The sequence below is a fragment of the Malaclemys terrapin genome, chromosome 6 (genome assembly GCF_027887155.1).
Source record: "Malaclemys terrapin pileata isolate rMalTer1 chromosome 6, rMalTer1.hap1, whole genome shotgun sequence".
Classification (NCBI taxonomy): domain Eukaryota; kingdom Metazoa; phylum Chordata; order Testudines; family Emydidae; genus Malaclemys; species Malaclemys terrapin.
In genome coordinates this window covers 11,410,684-11,429,756 of record NC_071510.1, presented here as the reverse complement: position 1 = coordinate 11,429,756, position 19,073 = coordinate 11,410,684, and the positions used below count along the sequence as shown (strand labels likewise).

Genomic DNA, 19,073 nt, shown 5'->3' with positions numbered 1-19,073 from the left:
GGGGCCAGAGTAGAGGGGGCTAGCGCTAAGATGCGGCAAAATTGTTTGATAATCCTGACCTTTCGGCCCTGGGAGAGCGAGAAGAATCCTCCTCTCGTGCTGTTTCTGTAGCCAGCGTAGGGAGAGCTGCTGTGATTCATCTGGCATCTTGCTAGAGGAAGAGACAGAAGAGGATGCAGCCGTTATGGTCCCCATCAGGTTCCTGAACCTCATTTGGACCATGTGAGGTAGAGAAGGTCTGGTCCCTGTAGGATCTGCCCCAGGTTTTACACAGGTCACTGCATAGAACAATCCAGAAGAAAACTGTTTGCTGAAAGTCACGGTTGCCTTCATCCATAACTCAACCCCACCCACCCGGAGAGAACACGTATAATAGGATTTGATTGATGCCACACAGGTCCCCTGCTGTGAAACTTACACCACGTTATGTACATTAAAACATTACTGCTAATTACCGAACAAGAGACACAAGTCACAACATGCAGCCTGAACGTTAGGTTGGAGATTGATGGTCATGTATGTAAGCCCTGGAAAGGCCGATTAAAAACTTGTCTGGCGTTTGCATGAGCCCATCTCCAATGATGCTTATTTTTAAGATGAGGTTGCTGGGATGACTTTTCAGTGTGACCGTTTTTATTGAAATGGGGTGATGCTCAAGGTATTGCACAATCTTCGCTCCGGTGTTGCTCCTGTGACAGCGAACTCCACGCCCTGTAGGAGCTTGGGTCAGTTTTCTGGCCGGCAGCTGCGGATCCAGGGTGCAATCAATAACTCTGTTCACCTTTATTTCGTTAATCGAGTCCCCGACTATCCGTTAGAAGCTACTCAGGCTTTTTGCCTCTTAAATCAAAAAGTTTTCCCTATAATCTGGGATCGAACGCTAGCCAGCTATTAAACTGCCGCAGTTCTCGTTTCCAGGAAGGTGAATCTGGGTAAAGAGGGTGTGAATTTTGTGCTAATTTTTAACAATTCAGAAATTACCAAAAAGCTGCCATCGTCCCCCTTCTTCGTTCACCTCACTGAACAAACGTAATCCAGGTAAGAGAATGAAAACCCCAAGGAGGGACCATGTTAATTACACTGCTGCTCTTGAAAGATTCCTAATGCCCCCTCCCCCACCCTGCAACAAGGTGGGTTTTTTAAATTGTTTTTAATTATTTGTCAAGGGTTATTTATAGGAAGGCAGGCAGAGCACCATAGGAAGTGGCAGTAATAATAGCAGAAGGAAAACAGCCCAATATCGGTTGATCATATGGACTGTGCCAATTTTTTGGGGACCAGGAAACCGCAGTTCAGGCTTCAGCTAAGCAGGATTTCAGGCTGTGGCTAAACACACATGAGGAGTTTGGATGCTACCCCTTGTGCGCAGACAGGAAGTCCTGGGTAGGCCGGGGCAGAAATTAACAGCTGTTACCTTGTAGGCTGAGGAAGTTATGCTGAAGATCTCCCGTTAGAAGGTATCTGAGCAGGCTAGTCCTTCAAAAATATCATAACAATCCCTAGCTCTCATATAGCGCTTTACAAAGGAAGTCGGTATCATTATCCCCATTATACAGATGGGGAAACTGAGGCACAGGGAGTGGCTTGCCCAAGATCACCCAGCAGGCCAGTGGCAGAGCGAGGAGTAGAATCCAGGTTTCCTGGGTCCCAGGCCAGTGCTCTAGCCACTAGACCCCACTGCCTTGAAGAATGAGGAGGACAAACTTGGAGCTGGCTCTTCTTTCCATTGAAGTCAATAGCAAAAAGCCCGTTGACTTCAGCGAGAACTAGACTAGCCCCTCAGCACTGTCTCCTGGAGCACACAGGGAGCTGAGTAGCTTACAGATGCTCCTGAGGCTAAAGTGAAGAACATGAAGCTTACAGGATGGAAATGGAAAAATTCAAAGTTGTCTCAGGTGTGAACAAATTCTGCTGTGGGGAAAGACCTTGGAATTCTAGGTGAAGATCTGACAGCTCATTAGGGGATGTCGAGACAAGTCCCTGGTGCAAGGACAGGGAGCTGTATGCCCAACTGCCCTAGCCAGCTTTGAACATCTCAGTGCTAGAAAATAAATCCAACTCCAAGGACTCCTAAAAAGGAATGGAAAGTTTGTATGTGTTCAACTTCAAGCACTTCTAATAATCCTACGTCTACACTAGCACTTTTCCTCAGCAATTGTCAACATGCCTCACGAAGGAGGTTGGTGTCATTATCCCCATTTTACGGATGGGGAAACTGAGGCACGTAGGGGGCAGTGACTTGCCGGAGGCCAGTGGCGGAGCCAGGAGCGGTGGCCAGCTCTCTGGAGTGGCAGTCCAGAGCTCTATCCACTAGGCCATCTCCCTCCTTTAGGGATTCTTGGCTTGATCCTGTAACAGTGGGCTACATAGGCTCCTAATCAAGAAGCAATTGCTGACCTTAAATTTATACTTTGCAAACTGTTTCAAGAAATAAAACACAGCCCTAAATACTCCCCAGACTTATTCAAGACCCTTATCTACTGCGCATGTGGAAAGAATCTCACTTCACTGCAGCCATACATGATGAAAATCTCACCCTGTGATTCCATCTGACACCAGCTAGATGTGTCTGACGATTCCTTCGTATCACAAGCTGCACGACGTCTCCCAGAATCCTCCTGTATTTCATTCCTTCCTCCCATGCGCTAGAAGATATGTTGCTGGAGGGTCGGGCGTCGTTCTGTCTCCGAATGCCACTTCAAGTCATTAGCTACAAAAATCTGTGGCTCCGAGCCTGCAAACACGCACGTACTTAACTTTACTCATGTGCGTTCAGCTAAGCGTGTGCATACATTTTAATGCCTGGATTCTATAGGAAGCAGGAAGCCTGCAAATAACTTGGACTTATTTAAATACTGACTTACTATTTGTATATCCTATTCAGAGCTGGCTCCAGAGTTTTGGCCGCCCCAAGCAGCCCAAAAAAAAAAAAACCCGCGATCTGCAGCAGCAATTCGGCAGGAGGTCCTTCGCTCCCAGGGACCGTCCGCCGAATTGCCGCCGAAGAGCTGGACGTGCTGCCCCTCTCCACGGTGGCCTCTCCAAGCACCTGCTTGCCAGCGTGGTTCCTGGAGCCGGCCCTGATCCTATTGCAAAGGAGCCCGTCATGGAACAGGTCCCCATTGTGGTAGCACTGTACAAACACAGATCAAAGACATGACAAACTCTCAAAAGAGAGCGGTTCTATTTTCTAGTTCTCAGCAATATCAAAAATGAAAAATAATTCCACCCTGCAATAGAAAATACACTGTGAGCTACGGCTTGGAAATTCCACTCCCTTACTTGCCGTGGGCAAGCAAAGACTGATGCAGAATCCAAGCTTTCTTTTAAAAATTGCATCTAGCCCTTGTGGTTGTGCACAAAGCTGATTGAAACACAGAATTTCCATCCAGTGGGAAATTCTGACACTTCAAAATGTATTTTCCCAATTAGAGCAAAACCAAAAACATTCAACAGTTCCCAGCAAATGAAGTGTTCCGAAGAAGTCAGAATGTGTACAAAATGTTTTGATGATATCAACATGTTCCTTTAACCCTTGTAGAAATCAACATGTTCCTTTAACCCTTCTGAGGGGAAAAATGTTCTATCTGAAAAATTTTGGACCGGTTCTAGTTATGAATATTCAGCTGAATGTAAACCTGTGCTGTGTGTCTGAGTCTGCAGAAAGCACCAGTGCCTTTGCGGCTGCCCATAGCTTTCTCAACCTGCAGCAGAAGCACACACTGATGCTATTCAGTGGGGTAGGAGAAAGGACTCAAAGCTGAGGTGAGGGAGATGCCCCCATTGCAGGAGCTGCTTGTGGTAGTGGTAGAGTATTTGAAACCTCCTTCTCCATCACAACAACCAAGAAGCTGGAGAGGGTAGAATATTGAAGATTTTCCTGATTCCCCCACCAGCAGCGAGAGGATAGGATGCTCCTCATTGGCAATAGCCAGAAGAGGTCTAAGCACTTCAAACCTATCCGAGACCTGCCAGCCAGAGGCTGATAAAGATGTTCCACCCTGGCATGCAGCTTATCACCCTTCACTGCCGTACCACCATTTTGGAGGTTGTGGGCAATAAGTCTTCTCTCCAGGAAGTGCCTCTGGCCTGTAGATACCTGGCATTGTTTTATACAGCTGTCTGGCTGGCATTGCTCAAGCCCTGCTATCTGATTCAGCAGCAGCATTGCTTTGAAAGAGAATGACGTCTCGGGGTTTCCCATGAGACATCTGTCACTCCTTACATGGGTTCTGTGTAGCCGCCGAACTTGTGTAATGACAGACATGCCACGAGAGGGCTGCGTCCGTCCTCTTCAGAGTTTAAGCCCCTCTTGAATATTTGGCTCCTGGGAGAGCCACGGTCCCTGGGTGACATGCTTGTGGGCTGGGCTATAAAATTAGATGCAACGGAGTAAATTATGCTCCCAGTTACACCAGTGTGATGGGGTTGTGGTGGTGTAAGTGGGGCCCAAACCTGAAACCCTGCTTTAGTCCAAGAGAAGAATGCAGGGCTGAGAGCTCTCTGGCTCCTTGGGCACCCCCAGCAGTGTTTCGGCACAGAGAGCCTGCTCTGTTGGGTGCAGTAGCCGTGTGTGCTCTGGGCGGGAATACCGGCTGGCAGCGCTAGACTGGCGTTCTGGTGGCGCTCGTGTATCTGCACAGGGCTCCAGGTGTAGCCACCCATTCTGCAGCCTGGTGTGGAGGAGGATTGGGGCTATGACCTGGACCCGTTGCGGTTGGTCGCAGTGCTGCCTAGGACCAGTCCTGGTGAGTCACTGTGTGGTTAGCCCTGTGCTGGGGTCTCTCCTTGCCTTTTGGGCACCCCCTTAAAAGGCAGGCCACAATAAGTATGGCCAGACTAATGGTCCATCTAGCCCAGTGTCCTGTCTTCCGCCAGTGGTCAGTGCCAGACGCTTAAAGGGGAAGGAACAGAACATGCAATCATCAAGTGCGATCCATCTCTTGTCGTCCACTGCCAGCTTCTGGCCCTACCTTCCTAGCTACCCTGCAACTTCAAGCCTTAAGCAGGAGAGACCAGCTCAAACTGCCCATCGCGGCCTCGCCTGGTGTCACTGGGAGTTCAGCCACTGAGATCGGTGCCTCTGTGCAAACATGACTGTCACCTACGTGTCTGACCCTGGTTAACGCCCTAGTGCACATCGTGCTGCACCAGTGCACATCGTGCTGCACACCACATCTGCACCAGGGGCTAGCACTGGCACAATCATGGGAGAGCGGTGGTGAAAACAGTGAGCTGTCCCCACTAGCCTGGGGTGAGCACATGAGGAGTGAGCAAAGCTCAGAGGTGAGCCTGGCAGGCAGGGATACTCTCCAGCCTCCTCCCTTCCTGCTTCAATCCCGCTAGACCCGCCTCAAAATTCCCCGGAGGGCCCTACTAGCCTGGGTATCTGTCTGTCTCCCACTGTCCCCCAGTTCTTTCAGTGGAACGATAGGAGCCTGCAGAGTCTGAGCTGACAGCTGGGCGCTCCAACCAGGAGGAAGTCCATTCTCCTGCCTCCTCCCTACCCATCTCTTGGGGGAGGGGGGGGCTCTGTGCTTCTCACCTGGGCACCTACTAGCCAAGGATGGATGTGAAACCCTTCCCCACCTCTTCTGGCTGCAGCATGCTTGTCAGCTCTCTGCTCCCCCCAGACCTCCCTGGCTGCTGCAGTGGGGGTGGGCTGTCAGGGTTCCCTCCCCACGCTGAACTCTGGGGTAGAGATGGGGGGACCCACATGAAAAACCCCCTAAGCTTATTTCTACCAGCTTAGGTTTAAAACTTCCCCAAGGCACAAATTCCTTCCTTGCCCTTGGTATTGCTGCCACCACCAAGTGATTTAAACAAACATTCAGGGAGGACCACTTGGAGCCCTACCTCTCCCAAAATATCCCTCCAATCCCCTACACCCCCTTTCCTGGGGAAGCTTGAGAATAATATCCTCACCAGTTGGTTACAAAGTGAGCACAGATCAACCCCCTGGATCTTTAGGACACTGAAAATCAATCAGGTTCTTAGAAGAAGTTTTAAAAAAAAAAAAAAAAAAGAATCACCTCTGTACAATCAGGATGGAAGACAACTTTACAGGGTAACAAAAAGATTCAAAACATAAAGGATTTCCCCTCTAGACAAAACTTTACAGTTACAAAAACAGGGATAAACCTCCCTCTTAGCACAGGGAAAATTCAGAAGCTAAAACAAAAGATACTGTGACGCATTTCCTTGCTATTACTTACTATTTCTGTAATATTAGATGTATCATTTCAGTAGGAGCTGGATTACTTGCTTGGTCTCTCTCTTTGTCTCCCAAGAGAACACCCACAGAGCACAAAACAAAGCTCTCCCCCCCCCACCCCCGATTTGAAAGTATCTTCTTTCCCCATTAGTCCTTCTGGTCAGGGGCCAACCAGGTTATCTGAGCTTCTTAACGCTTTACAGGTAAAGAAGGGATTTTATGCTACCCTTAGCTATATGTTTATGAGATGGGCTCACTCTTCCAGGGCAGGTCCCCTTTAAAGCACAGCGGTAGGAGCAGTTCTGTTGACCATGCTCAGGGGCGGCAAAAAAGCTAGAGCCGCCCCAAGCACGGCAGTCAGGCTGCCTGCGGCGGCATGCCTGCGGGAGGTCCGCCGGTCCCGCAGCTTCGGCGTACCCGCCGCCGAATTCACGGGACTGGTGGGCCTCCTGCAGGCATGCCGCCGAAGGCAGCCTGACTGCTGCCCTCGGAGGGACCGGCAGGCCACCCCCCGCGGCTGGCCACCCCCCGCGGCTTGCCGCCCCAGGCACGCACTTGGAGCGCTGGTGCCTGGAGCCACCGCTGTGTGTTCTCTGACCATGACACCATGAGAATCCACACTTCGGGTCTTGCTCCATGCGGGGGCGGGAAGGGGGTGTCTTCTGCACCCTATTTCTTGGTGGCGTAAGGTAACTTTCATAATTAAGGAAGGAGAAACCTAGGGTTTGCTCAAGCAGCCTCCTCGGAGAGGGCACGCAGGAATCATAGAGCCACGTGTTGTTGGACTAGAGGCAGGAATTCCTGCAATACTACCGCTCTCTCAACTCGCCAGTTTTGAACACTACCTTAAAATTCATGAGATTTCTTTTTAAAAAAATACAGTTTGGGTGGTTCTTATTTGCCGTCGGGTTCATATTGTCAAGCTTTTCTGACCGCTGTAAAATGGATTGTGCATCCGTCACGACTGGAATTAAGTAATAACCTTTTTCCCCATTAACTGAACTATCGCATGCAATAATCAGTTTTCAAAAAGGCTGTTTTCTCTGCTGCTTCTATTCCAGCGTGTGTCCCAGAAAAGCTAAAAGTGGGGGGCCGTCGGAGCTAAACACGCATTTGCAGAACTTACCGTATTATCATTACTTATTTGTTTGCGATAGCACCCAGGCGACTCAGTGATAAATCAGGCCCCCATTGTGCTAGGCGCAGTACAGACACAGAACACAGCCCAGGCCCCAAAGAGCTGACAGTCTAGGACAAGAGACCACAGACACAGGCACCGACTCCTTGCATGCTCAGGGGCTGGAGCACCCACAGGGAAAAATTAGGGGGTGTTCTGCACCCACCGGCAGCCAAGCTCTCCTCCTCTCCCGCCCCACCTCCTCCTCCTGCTCCCCCCCTCTCCTGAGCGCGCTGCGTCCCCGTTCCTCCGCCTATCTCCCAGCGTTGCCCGCCCGGCCGTTGCCAAACAGTTGTTTGGCAGCATTAGCACGCTTCTGGGGTGGGGGGAAGAAGCGGGAACATGGCACGCTCAAGTGAGGAAGCAGGAAAGAGGCAGGGCTGGGGCGGGGATTTGGGGAAGGAGTTGGAATGGGGGCGGGGAAGAGGCAGGGGAGGGGTGGGGCCTCATGGAAGGGGTGGAGTGGGGCAGGACGGAGCCGGGGGCGGGGGTCGAGTACCCACGGGAAAGGGGGGGAAGTCGGCACCTATGACCACAGATGGATACAGATATTGGCTCGATATTTCCTTGTGCTGCCCTACCAGTCAGCCTGATCTCAGCACGCCAGCAGCCTAAACTGTTGTCGACTGCTGAGGCATTGTAGCAGAGGGGGTGTTTTGAGGAGAGATGTGAAGGGGACACTGAGGTGGCTTTGGGAGGCTCCCAGAAGATCCTCTCTAACGTAAGGAGCAGCATGAGAGGAAGAACAAAGGTGTTTGTTGGGAAATGTAACAAGTGGGTGATGGAGCCTGGCATCGTGGGTGGCCAGAGGCAGGAGTCGACAACTCGACAGTGCACGAGAGATGATCCGTCTGGCGGGGGCAGGCTAGGAAGGCGAGAAGTTTGCATGGGATGTGATGGACAGCGAAGGGCGATGCGGTCAAAGTGACGAGCCAGGAAAATGACTATCTCGCAAGGTATCATCGTGTGCAGGCAGCTTGTGGGCTAGGAGTGGGCCGACCGGCAGGGCCGGCTCTATGCACCAGCAAAGCAAGCAGGTGCTTGGGGCGGCACATTTGCAGGGGCGGCATTTGGGCCATCCTTTTTGTTTGTTTGTTCGGGGGCCGGCCCTGCGGGCGCTCACCCAGGTAAACACTGCCCCGGCCCCCAGGCTGATGCTGAAGTCCAGGTGGAAGAGCCACAGCGGGTGGCCAGAGCTGGCCCCAAGACTGAGGTCCAGCAGCAGCGCAAAGGGCACCGTGAGGCCGCTGTGGTTTGTGCTGCTGGGCCCAGGCGGGCCATCCGACAGGCTCCGACACGTGGAGCACGGGACACTTGACCTGGGGGCCGCCCCGCGGGGTGCACGGAGCCACCTGTAAGTGCCGCAAGGCATTCTCCTCCCAGCGCCGCAACTGGGGCTGGGCGAATCGGCCCGAGCTGCCCAGGGGCTGCGGCAGGGCGGCCAGGAGCAGCAGCAGGGCCATAGAGGGGACCGGTGCCCCAGAAGCTGCCGGGCGGGGCCCACCTCCCACTCTCCGGGGCTCCGTTCCCCACCGGCCGCTCTCTCTGAGGCTGCCCTGCCCCAGCTCCTCAGCCCCCTGCCGGGGCGGTCCCCCCCTCAGCTCTGCCCTCCCAATTCCCGGCCGGTCCTGGAGGCAGGAGTCCCGGCTTGAGGGACCCTGGGCTTAGGCGCAGCCCGGAAGCCCCGCTGCTTACCCCGACCCTGCCAGCGCCGGATCGGCTGGGGGTGAAGGGGAGAGTGGGCGGAGTCAGGGGCCCCATGGGTGCCGGGAAGGAGTCGGGTGGATGCAGCCTCCACCCCTGCTAGTGTCATGAGTGGGATGCAGATGACGAGCCCTGGGAGCGAGTTACCAGTGACCCAGGGCTGGGGCAGCAGGGGGTGCGGGTGGGTGGGGGTGGTGAGAGCCCAGGGCTGGGGCAGCAGGGGGTGTGGGTGGGGGGGGGGGTGAGAGCCCAGGGCTGGGGCGGCAGGGGGGTGTGGGTGGGGGGGAAAAGGGGAACCTAGAGCTGGGGTGGCAGGGGGTGCGGGTGTGGGGGGAAGAGCCCAGGACTGGGGCAGCAGGGGGGGGGAGCCCAGGGCTGGGGGGCAGCCAAAAATGTTTTTGCTTGGGGCAGCAAAAACCCTAGAGCTGGCCCTGCCGACAGGAAGCATAAAGAATTCATGCGGAAAGGGAATTAACTCTCCGTATGCAGGGAACCAAAGCACCATGTGCTGTAATCAACAGCATTCCTTCCTTGTTTTGAACTCCTCCCTAGGCATGTGGTCTTCTTAAATACCCACCTGCAGTGCACCGTAAGCATCCACTTGCCTGCTCTGGCATTGCGCTGCCGGGCACTGCAGCCTTGTTTTCTGTCCAAGTTCCTGTTTGAGCTGAACTTTCTCCTCTTTCCTTTTGGAAAGTTCCTAAGCGTCCATCCCATCAGTCCGAGTTTGTTTCCAAGGTGGCTGCATAATAAAAGCATAATAAAGTTGGCTGCATAAGGAATGCCCTGTTCCTCTAGAGGATTCTTGGCCATTTTTCAGAGACAGATGCAGTAACAACATGACTGGAGGCAAAATTCCAGATCCTCCTGCCTCAGAAAGTCAGGCAGGCCTAAATGCTTCACTGAGGTAGGGTGACCAGACATCCTGTTTTGGCCGGGACAGTCCCTTTTTTAACCCCTGTCCTGGCCGTGCAGCCTTTTCTGGCAACTGATCAAGTTGGAAAGAGCAAACGGGACAAATGCCGATTTTGTCAAAGAGGAGGGTGAGCGGCGATGCCGGCATGGCTCAGGCGAAGGGCAGACAGGGCGCGAGCGAGCAGTCATGCCAACTCCAGCCTCGCATCGTGGAAGCAGACAGGGCTTGGGTGAGCAGCTCAGGCCAGCCCCATGCCAGGAACGGGGGCAGGGCTTGGGCCAGCCCCATGTTGGGCAGGGGGGAGTCCTGAGGCTAGGCCCAGGCAGTGTCCCGTTTTCCCTTTGGGAAATAGTCCCCCTACACCAAGGATCTACTGGGGAATGGATTCTATGCCCTTTCCTTCTGTCTACCCCAATGGAGCAGGAAGTGAAATAGATTACACGGCCACTCCCCGAGGGCTGAAGAGAAGCCAAAGCAGACCACTGGGCCTGGCCCCTCTCCCTCAGAAGAAAACTTGAGCTACAAGTGGTGGGGAGAGCGTGGGTCTTGTGAGGGGTTCTATTGGGAGGGGTCCTGGGTCAGCCCTAGATTCACTAAACCTCCATGGATTTCCACGTTTAGGTCTAAAACTAGTTGAATTTGCATGGTTCGGGCACAGAAGTTTCATACATCTCTCCTGGTAACCCTGCCATCATCTCTTCTGTACCTGGAGTGATGCTAAATATTATTTATTTATTTATTTGTATTGCATAGCCCCTAGGTGCCCCAGTCATGGAGCAGGACCCTATTGTGCTAGGAGCTGTACATACAAAACAAAAAGATGACCCCACCCCACAAGGGCTTACAATCTGAGTATAAAATGAGAGACAACAGGTGGATGCAACAGCTATATTCTGGTTTTCTTTCTATAGAGTAATACCGGTCTTCAGCTTTTCGTGCTTTTTAGATTAAAATCTCTTTGTGGTGTCCCCTTTTATTTTTGTGTATTGTGGATTCAGTGGTAGCCTACAACGTTTTCTGATCTAGTGTGTGAAAAGTGACTCTAAACATGGCTTAGTGGTATGCTGGATTGCTCTTAGCAAAATGCATTTTACCTGTAAACTAACTGACTGTGGACGTTGTTATAATTGTAGACTTGCAAATTCAACTTGGGATCTGAAAGTCAAGCTGAGCACTTTCTGTCTCCTCACTAGCCAGAGATTTTGTAGCTGGAATTCTCTAAATGACTTATTAGCCAGAACCCATCTAGCTCCTGCTCTCATAGCTAATTAGTTCAGCAGAGCTAATAGAGCTAAAAAAAAAAAAATCTTATTTCTGCCTGTAAAATCAGCATCTGTAACTCTGAACAGACAAGGGAATGGATCTGTTAAGAAAGTAGCCATTTTGACGTAATCCTATTTCTGACCAGAACCTTCAAAAGAGGTAAATAAAATTACAGTAAATGGAGCTGAAAAAGCATCTGTGGCATTTAGTTCTACTCTAGAGATAGGGACCGAGGCTCTTGGAAGGAATTATAATATTCACGTATATAAATATTGCTTAAATAACTGACAAATAGGAATGATTTGAGTGCAGGCAGCTTTCTGGAAGTCTTGTTTTTCTACACCAGTGGTTCCCAAACTGGGGTTCGTGAAATGTTACAGGGGGTTCTTGAGAAAAAAAATTCCTAGTGGCTGCCAGAGCTGTCCCTAGAGATCCCAGGCAGCGCTGGGCCAGCAGCCAGGAGCCCCTGGACTTCCAAGAGCTAAGCAGATCAAAGCAACCATATCTATCACACTGAGGAGATTTAAACTTCAAGACTCCTTATAAGAAATGGAAAGGGAGGTGGATATTTTTTGCTGTTATTAAAATTAAATAGGCAGCTAGTGTTGTTTTTAAAAGTATTATGAAGAACAAGTTTAAGCTTTGTTGTAACGTGTGGTGTTTGCCTGGACTGCTCAAGACCTGAATGCTTGTGTAGGAGGAACTCTGAGTTGGCTTCTTAAATCCCTTCGTGCTGTTTCACATCTAATACTTCTTGATGAAACATAGGAGCCTTGTCTTATAACAGGCTTATTCAAAGCGATACAAGCTACGAAAGTGAGATCTTGGAAGAGTGTTTGCCATTTTCATAATGTAATAATACTGTAATGATAAATTAATAATAGCGTGTAATAAGCATGTCATAAAAACAAATTTTATATTTCCAAGATCACTGCTTTTATAATTTATACTCAGGTAAAGGAGAAAATCCCTGGAAATGTTCATTTTTAGGAGGGAGTTCGCGCGACGACATTTTAGTGAAAGGGGTTCACAGGTTGTTAAAGTTTGGGAGCCACTGTTCTACACCAAAATCTCTGTGCCATCAAAAAAACTCCAGAGAACTGATTTGTTAAGAATTGAAGCACAATCCCCCTGACCCTTTATAGGACTATAGCAATATAAATCTGAAAAGCACCAGTTCTTCAAACAAAAAGAGACGTGTATAGATTATTCTTTTATTGCTTGAAATTGCTAATGCAGTCTGGCTATTGATGCAATTTATTGCAATTGTACAGTAAAATGATACCGCTGCATGGCTCGGTTGTATCATGGGCCCTCATCGCCCTTTTTCAATACTGCCATAACAAACTATTAAGATTGTAAAAGATGAATATAAAATGTTTGCCCAGAGACACAGGGTAATGAAATCTAGAGGGTTAGCATTGTCTTTCGAGGTTAGTCATTCTTGTTCGAAAGAACACACCCAGAATACCAGTGTTCAGTGATTTGACTAGAATGGTTTGGATGAGAGTAAGAGTGCGTGGCCGTCCCTCCCTGTCAATCTTGGAGGGAAGCCACACCCCCTCATTGTCTTGTTCCACAAAAGGCAGTCTGGAAAAGGGGGTGGGGATTAGCTATCTTTGGCGCCCAGGCCCTCTGAGCTGGGTTGGGCAATAAGCAGTCTCTGGGGCACAAGCCCTCAGGCAGGGTAGAGCCCCAAACAGTCTAAAGGGCTGTGGCCCTCAAGCAGGGAGGGCAGTAAATAGTCTAGGAGCCCAGGCCTCAGGCAAGGCAGAGTACCCAATAGGCTAGGGGGCTCTGGCCTTCAGGCAGGGCAGAGCAGTGAATAGTCTAGGGCCCAGATCCTATGGCGGGGCACCAAGCTCCAGCCCTCAGGCAGGGAAGAGCAGTACAGGATCTAGTGTCCTAGCTCTGGTGGACGGTAGACTAATGCAGGCCTCCTGACCCGAGGCGGGGAGGCTGCCATCCCAGGGATGGAGTGGTAGGGGGACCTGGGCCCACCCTACTCCACCAAGTGCTAGCCCAGAGCCCTAACAGTGGCAGAGCATTCTGCCACTGGGTCAGCAGGGATCCAGCCACAACACACTGACCTGGGTTCAGGCAGCCAGACTACAGTCAGCTGTCCCTAGGCCACTTCCTCCCCTCCCCTCGGGATGTACCTAGATCCAGGGTCATCCTCCATCTCCCCAGGGTACACCACCAATGGTAGTCCCAGCAGCTCCTCGGTGTCGGTAATGGCGGGACTCTCTGGAAGCTCAGGCAAGTCCTCGGGGCAGCAGAGGTCCTCCTCGGCGTCCCACTCTGGCAGCAGTGAAGAAGTGTCTTTCTCCCTCAGCAGCTCCAGCACAACTGAGCTGTCGGGCCCGACTTTTGTACTTCCTGTTCCTGTCCCGCCTCTCTGCTTCTGGTGGGGTGGGTGTGGCCTTCCTGGTTCTGCCCACCAGGGGGCGGGTGGTGGTCCCTTCCTGTCAGTCTCAAAGGGAGGCCACGCCCCCTCACTACAATGAGATTTGATGTTAGTCATTCAGAGAGATTAATCTAACCAAATTTACTTCTGTAGTCCAAGGATTAGCAGACATCAATCTAATTAATTATTAGTATAGAATTTAGTTTTCAGCCACCAGTTTTAACACCATTCCTACCAGTGTGAATGAGCTTACCAATCCCGTTCCTTGTGTAGCTGTTAATCTCCGTAGAATTCCTATGGCTACCTAGCCAGCATACATATTTAAAATGAGACAAAATTCTGTCACAGACCGGGCATGTGACTGCTCTCTGCAGTGGACATTCCTCTCCCCAAGATAGCTGGAACCTCCTCATCCAGCCGGAAACATTCCTCCAGCCTGAAGAATGACTCCCTTTTCCTTAGCACTAGCTGAAGTCGAGGGGGGTAATGACCAGCACAATCAGGTGGTCAAAGCCAATGATGAAGAATAACCAGAAGGGTGTTCCCCTGCACCCCCTGGCTAGGTGGGCTCATCCTTCCCAGTGTTGCTGCCTATGTATCAGGATTTCTTTGAATATAAACTGTTAAAGCTGTTGTCAGGTTGGACCTACATATTTCTGCAGCTCACAGGAGCGTTGACTGAACTTAAAATTTAGAATGTAGATTTGCAGGTACCTAAAATTGTAATAATGTGGAGTCATTGCTGCAGAGATGGGGGAGCGCTCGTCCAGAACTGGGACATGGCGCTGCTTCAGGGCACTGAAATCATGATTCTTTTTTGCACATCACGATTGCTGATACCAGAGAAGATTTAGACACTGACTAGCTAGAATTAGTTTCTGTAATGAGGCACTAGTGCCACAGCTGGCACCCAATAACTGTACTAATAAAATTCACACAAGGTGCAGGGAATAGAATGGTAGGAAGTTCTAGATATATTAACTCTTTCTCTTGGGGTACGTCCACACTACCCGCCGGATCGGCAGGTAGCAATCGATCTATCGAGGATCGATTTATCATGTCTCATCTAGACATGATAAATCGATCCCCGCCGCGCTCCCCGTCGACTCCGGAACTCCACCAGGGCGCGAGGTGGAAGCGGAGTCCACGGGTGAGCCGCAGCCATCGATCCTGCGCCATGAGGGCGGGAGGTAAGTCGAAATAAGATACGTCGACTTCAGCTACGCTATTCTCGTAGCTGAAGTTGCGTATCTTATATCGCGCCCCCTCTCCCCCCCCCCAGTGTAGACCAGCCCTTGGTAACACTTTGTTTTATCTAGGGCAGTTTTCAACCTGCGGCCAGTGGACCCCTGGGGTCCGCAGACTATGTCTAAGATATCCCAAGGGGTCCACACCTCCATTCTAAATTTTTTTAGGGATCTGCAAATGAAAAAAGGTTGAAAACCACTGATGGCACCAATTTGTGGGTTCATACAAAGTGACTGATCTCTTTCCATGTGTCCCTACATTATCAAGTAGGTCACATTTTGAGCATAGACTGCATAATACCTCTATTTAAAAATACATGAGCAGTATTCTCAACCCCAAGCATTCGGAAAGTGAGTTGGAGGTCTCCCAAGATCATGAGCTTTGAACAATAATAAAGGCTGGGTCTTTTTTATTGTTACCGGCTGGTATTGGAGGCACTGGGGCTTTGTGTTGTCTAGCTTTCCTCCTCAACAATGAGGGCTAAAAATTTAATTTAAAACAAAATAAAAGTTGAGAGTCTCGTGTAATCACACGAATCCAGGGGAGATGAGATTTGTGATAAAACCATGGGAGTGAGCAACTGCGTAGGGCCAAATCCTGCCTCCCAGAATGTGTGACTCAAGAAGGGACGCACATGAGATGCGCTAGGCTAAGCTTCCTGCATTCTGACAGACCCCTGTGCAAATTGTTCCTGCTAGTCGCACACATTGTGCACGGGGTGACTTGGTCAGTGCCGTACATGGCCAAACATGCAGCCCATGCCCCTGATTCCCCTGCAGCTGGCTGGAACACCCGACCCCAGGTTCTGTGCAACATTCCCAGGTTCTGGCCCGTTCAATGGAAATGCCTTTACAAGAAACGTCCCTGCGTTGTAGAAGGGATGTCGACGCTCATGCTTCAGGGCTCCACTAGCAGCCTGGGCCTAGGGGTACACCTCCCTGTATGGGCAGGTAATCCCATAACTGTCTAGTGCAGGGTTTGTTGCATCTGGTACTGGCTTCTGTCCGAGACAGGCACTGGACCGCTGGTCTGATCCAGTCTGGTGATTCCCATGTCCCTAAGTTTGTAATAACCTCTGTCTTCTTCAGGTAAATGGAAGATCTGGAGACTAACTTATTCCAAACACGCAAAGCACGTAGAATAGAACAAATGGTAGCAAGATGGCTCCGTCGATCTCGGGATAGCATATCCAGGTAAATACATTTTCATGAACAGGATCTTTACTATTCGGGTGCTGAACAAACTGGTTTTCAGTAAGGTAGGGAAGGTCTGAGACCTCGGGTCTGACCCCTCCCTTTGTTCCTTTCAGAGAACATGAATTCCATATGTTCTAGAATGTAACATGCATTACATCTTTAAGCAGCCCAAAGCTATTTACTGTGGGCCAGATGCTACATTTACATGGTGGGTAGCACCTTGCTACACAGTCCATCTCACTGTAATCGGTAGGATTACGTGTGGAATAATGAACTACCCAGCCTGGAATGCGGGTGGCCAGGTTTGGCCCTGTATCAACTGGTTTCTATTTCTCTTTGCTGTGTGCCATTTCTGTGTGATTTTTAGGGTCAGATGATGGCACTATGGCCGATGTGGAGTTGCATTGTATGCAGGGAGCAGCCTGGCCTATAGCTTCTTTGATCTGACCTGAGCTTTCTTATACGTTGCCTAGCTGCTAACATGATGTGTCACATCTAACATGAGATTATTAATAGAGCCAATAATGGATTTTTTGGTTTACTGAAAAATTGCCATGGGAGGAACTGTTTTGGGTCAAACAGAAAATGAAAATGTTTAGGGATTTTCAGTGAATCAAAAAGTTGAAAAACAAAGGCATTTAGGGTCAAACTAAATGTTTGATTTGCTCTGAAACAAAATGCTTCATTTCGAATTTTGAGCATTTTTAAAATGTTTTTAATAAAATTGATGGAAATTTGAAAACCAAGTTATTTCAAACTAAAATGTTTTGACTTTTCAGAATTTGGGGGGGCAGAGAGAATTTGACACAAACATTGGTGAAAATGAGACACAGTCGCAAAACATTTCTGTGTCGATCTGTATTTTTCTCCCCAAAAAGTTTCAGCAGAAAATGTGCCCAGCTCTTGGGTCAGGGGCCCTGTCTCTCCTCTGTCTATAAACCACCTGGCACATCTGTTGAGTGCTATAAAATTACAATAACGATGGATGTATTCTGCCTTTAAAGGAATTGGTTTTCTAGATTAGTCGTGCCATAATGTGTAACATACCCAACATTTGACGTAAGAGGTCATTCCGATGTTGGGTATACCCTATCAGACTGAATGCCATCAAGATAAGAAGAAATCTGTTAGGCTCTCTCAATCCCTTAGCAAGGCAGAACTGCTCTTTGCAGTACATTTTTCCAGCTCTTTGGCCTTTCTAGTTTTAAATGCCCTATACCTGAGGGGAGGAAGCTTATCTTAAAATTTCCCACTTACCGTTCTAATACAGCATTAAAAGAGAACAGAATTTGTTCTGTCTCCATATTCCCAGGCCTCATGGAATGTACAGCAATGGACCAATAAACCAGGCGATGTCACTTAAAGCTATTATAGCTTGTCCATTAAGTATTATTTGAAAAGACATAGTGTATCCTTCCTGTCTGGAAAATCTGCTCTAGCTCCCTGGGTTTCCACTCTCTCCGCTACTCCCACACCACTCGACAGGGAGCCATCAGCAAAACTCTGCCCGTTTGGTAGGGAATGAGGTTGTCGGGTGGTGCGTGCAGGGAGCGGATGGTATATTCTGGATCTCTCGGCCGCGCTGGGATGGCGCTGTCCATTCCGACTGCGCAGAATGACTTCTGGAAGCTCTCCCCAGCATGTATCCCTGCTGCCGTTACGCATGCGCCGGGATGCATTCGGGAATGTAGTAGAGTATTTAACTGAAGCTAATCTTCCAGACCATTTTGGCTGTGTTCAGGGCAGAACAGGATGGCTGCAGGGCCTGCGGCTGGGACCTCGAGTGTCTGTCTTCTAGATCACTGCTTCCAATCTGACCCACGTCGCTAGTGGCCACAAATAGTTTCCATCCAACAGCTGTTCAGCAGGTGGCCCGAGCCTAATGGCCCCTTGTTAATCTCCTTCCCTCATCCACCCCCAAGTCCCTCTTGCACGTGGGTCCCCTTAGTTCCTCCTCCCTTTCCCCACCACTGGGTGGATGGAGGGGATGGTCTGTGTCAGCTCCGGGGACGGGGGCTCTTTCACTTGCTGGCCTAGAGCTGAGCCATCCGCAGAGCAAACAGCCACAGCTGAGCAGGCCGGCCGGGAGGGTCTGGAGCTGGGCCAGAGCTGAGGCCCCTGCTTAGCATGTCTGGTTCCTCCTGCCCCTGGTGTGGAGCAGGGTGTGAGTGGCTAGAGGCACGGGTCTGAAATGGCTCCCATTTCCCAGGGCCGAGCTGGGGCCTCTACTCACCAGGAGCCAGGAGGCCCTTGCTCCCCAGATGGGATTCTCCTGCTAGGGGAGGAGGAGAACCAGGAAAAGGGAGTGACTGAGACACAGCTCCTGGACATAGATGGCTGAGAAGGTTCCTCCCAAGCTTCCCTTCCATCTGTATTGGTCTCTGCCACCCTCCAGACAAAGTATGCGCTGCCATGTGCATAGCAAGCCTCTTGTGATGGGTTGTCATCCCCGGGGTACAGTCTGGAAGCCGTGGGAACCGCTTTGCCACCTAACCATATAGCTGGGCTGGTCTCTCTCTCACTGCTCTGCTGGTGATTCAGCCAGCCTCTCCAGACCCTGTTATCACCCAACAGGACAGCAGGTGGTGCCACACACCCAACTGAGCTACCTGAGTGCTTTACCTAAGCCACTCAAGGACAGATAGAAGACAACAGCCAATTTCCTAGCTCCCCAGCCTTGCACCCTTGCTGAAGTATAAACCCAGTATTATACCATCTTGCACTGCACAGGGATTTGTACAATGCAAGCTCATTAATATAGTTCGCTTTCCCCTTGATGTGGGGAAGATATGCAACAGTCTTTGTTTACAGAGATTTTTCCCAGACACTTCACTCAAAACACACTGGTTAAGATAAAACATAAAACAAGTTTATTAACTACAGAAAGCTAGATTTTAAGTGATAGCAAACAGATCAAAGCAGATTACCTAGCAAATAAACAAAAACGC

General features: G+C 50.2%; 1 protein-coding gene across 2 annotated transcripts in view; it reads left to right on the top strand.

Annotated features, from left to right (window-relative positions):
* FRMPD1 (FERM and PDZ domain containing 1) overlaps positions 1-19,073 on the top strand; it is a 73,142-nt gene that overhangs the window by 20,014 nt on the left and 34,055 nt on the right. For both annotated transcript variants that reach the window (XM_054031259.1, XM_054031260.1), the window contains exon 2: positions 16,018-16,122. In XM_054031259.1, coding sequence (XP_053887234.1) covers positions 16,022-16,122 — 101 coding nt within the window. In that variant the 5' untranslated portion in view covers positions 16,018-16,021. The remainder of the gene's footprint in view (positions 1-16,017; positions 16,123-19,073) is intronic.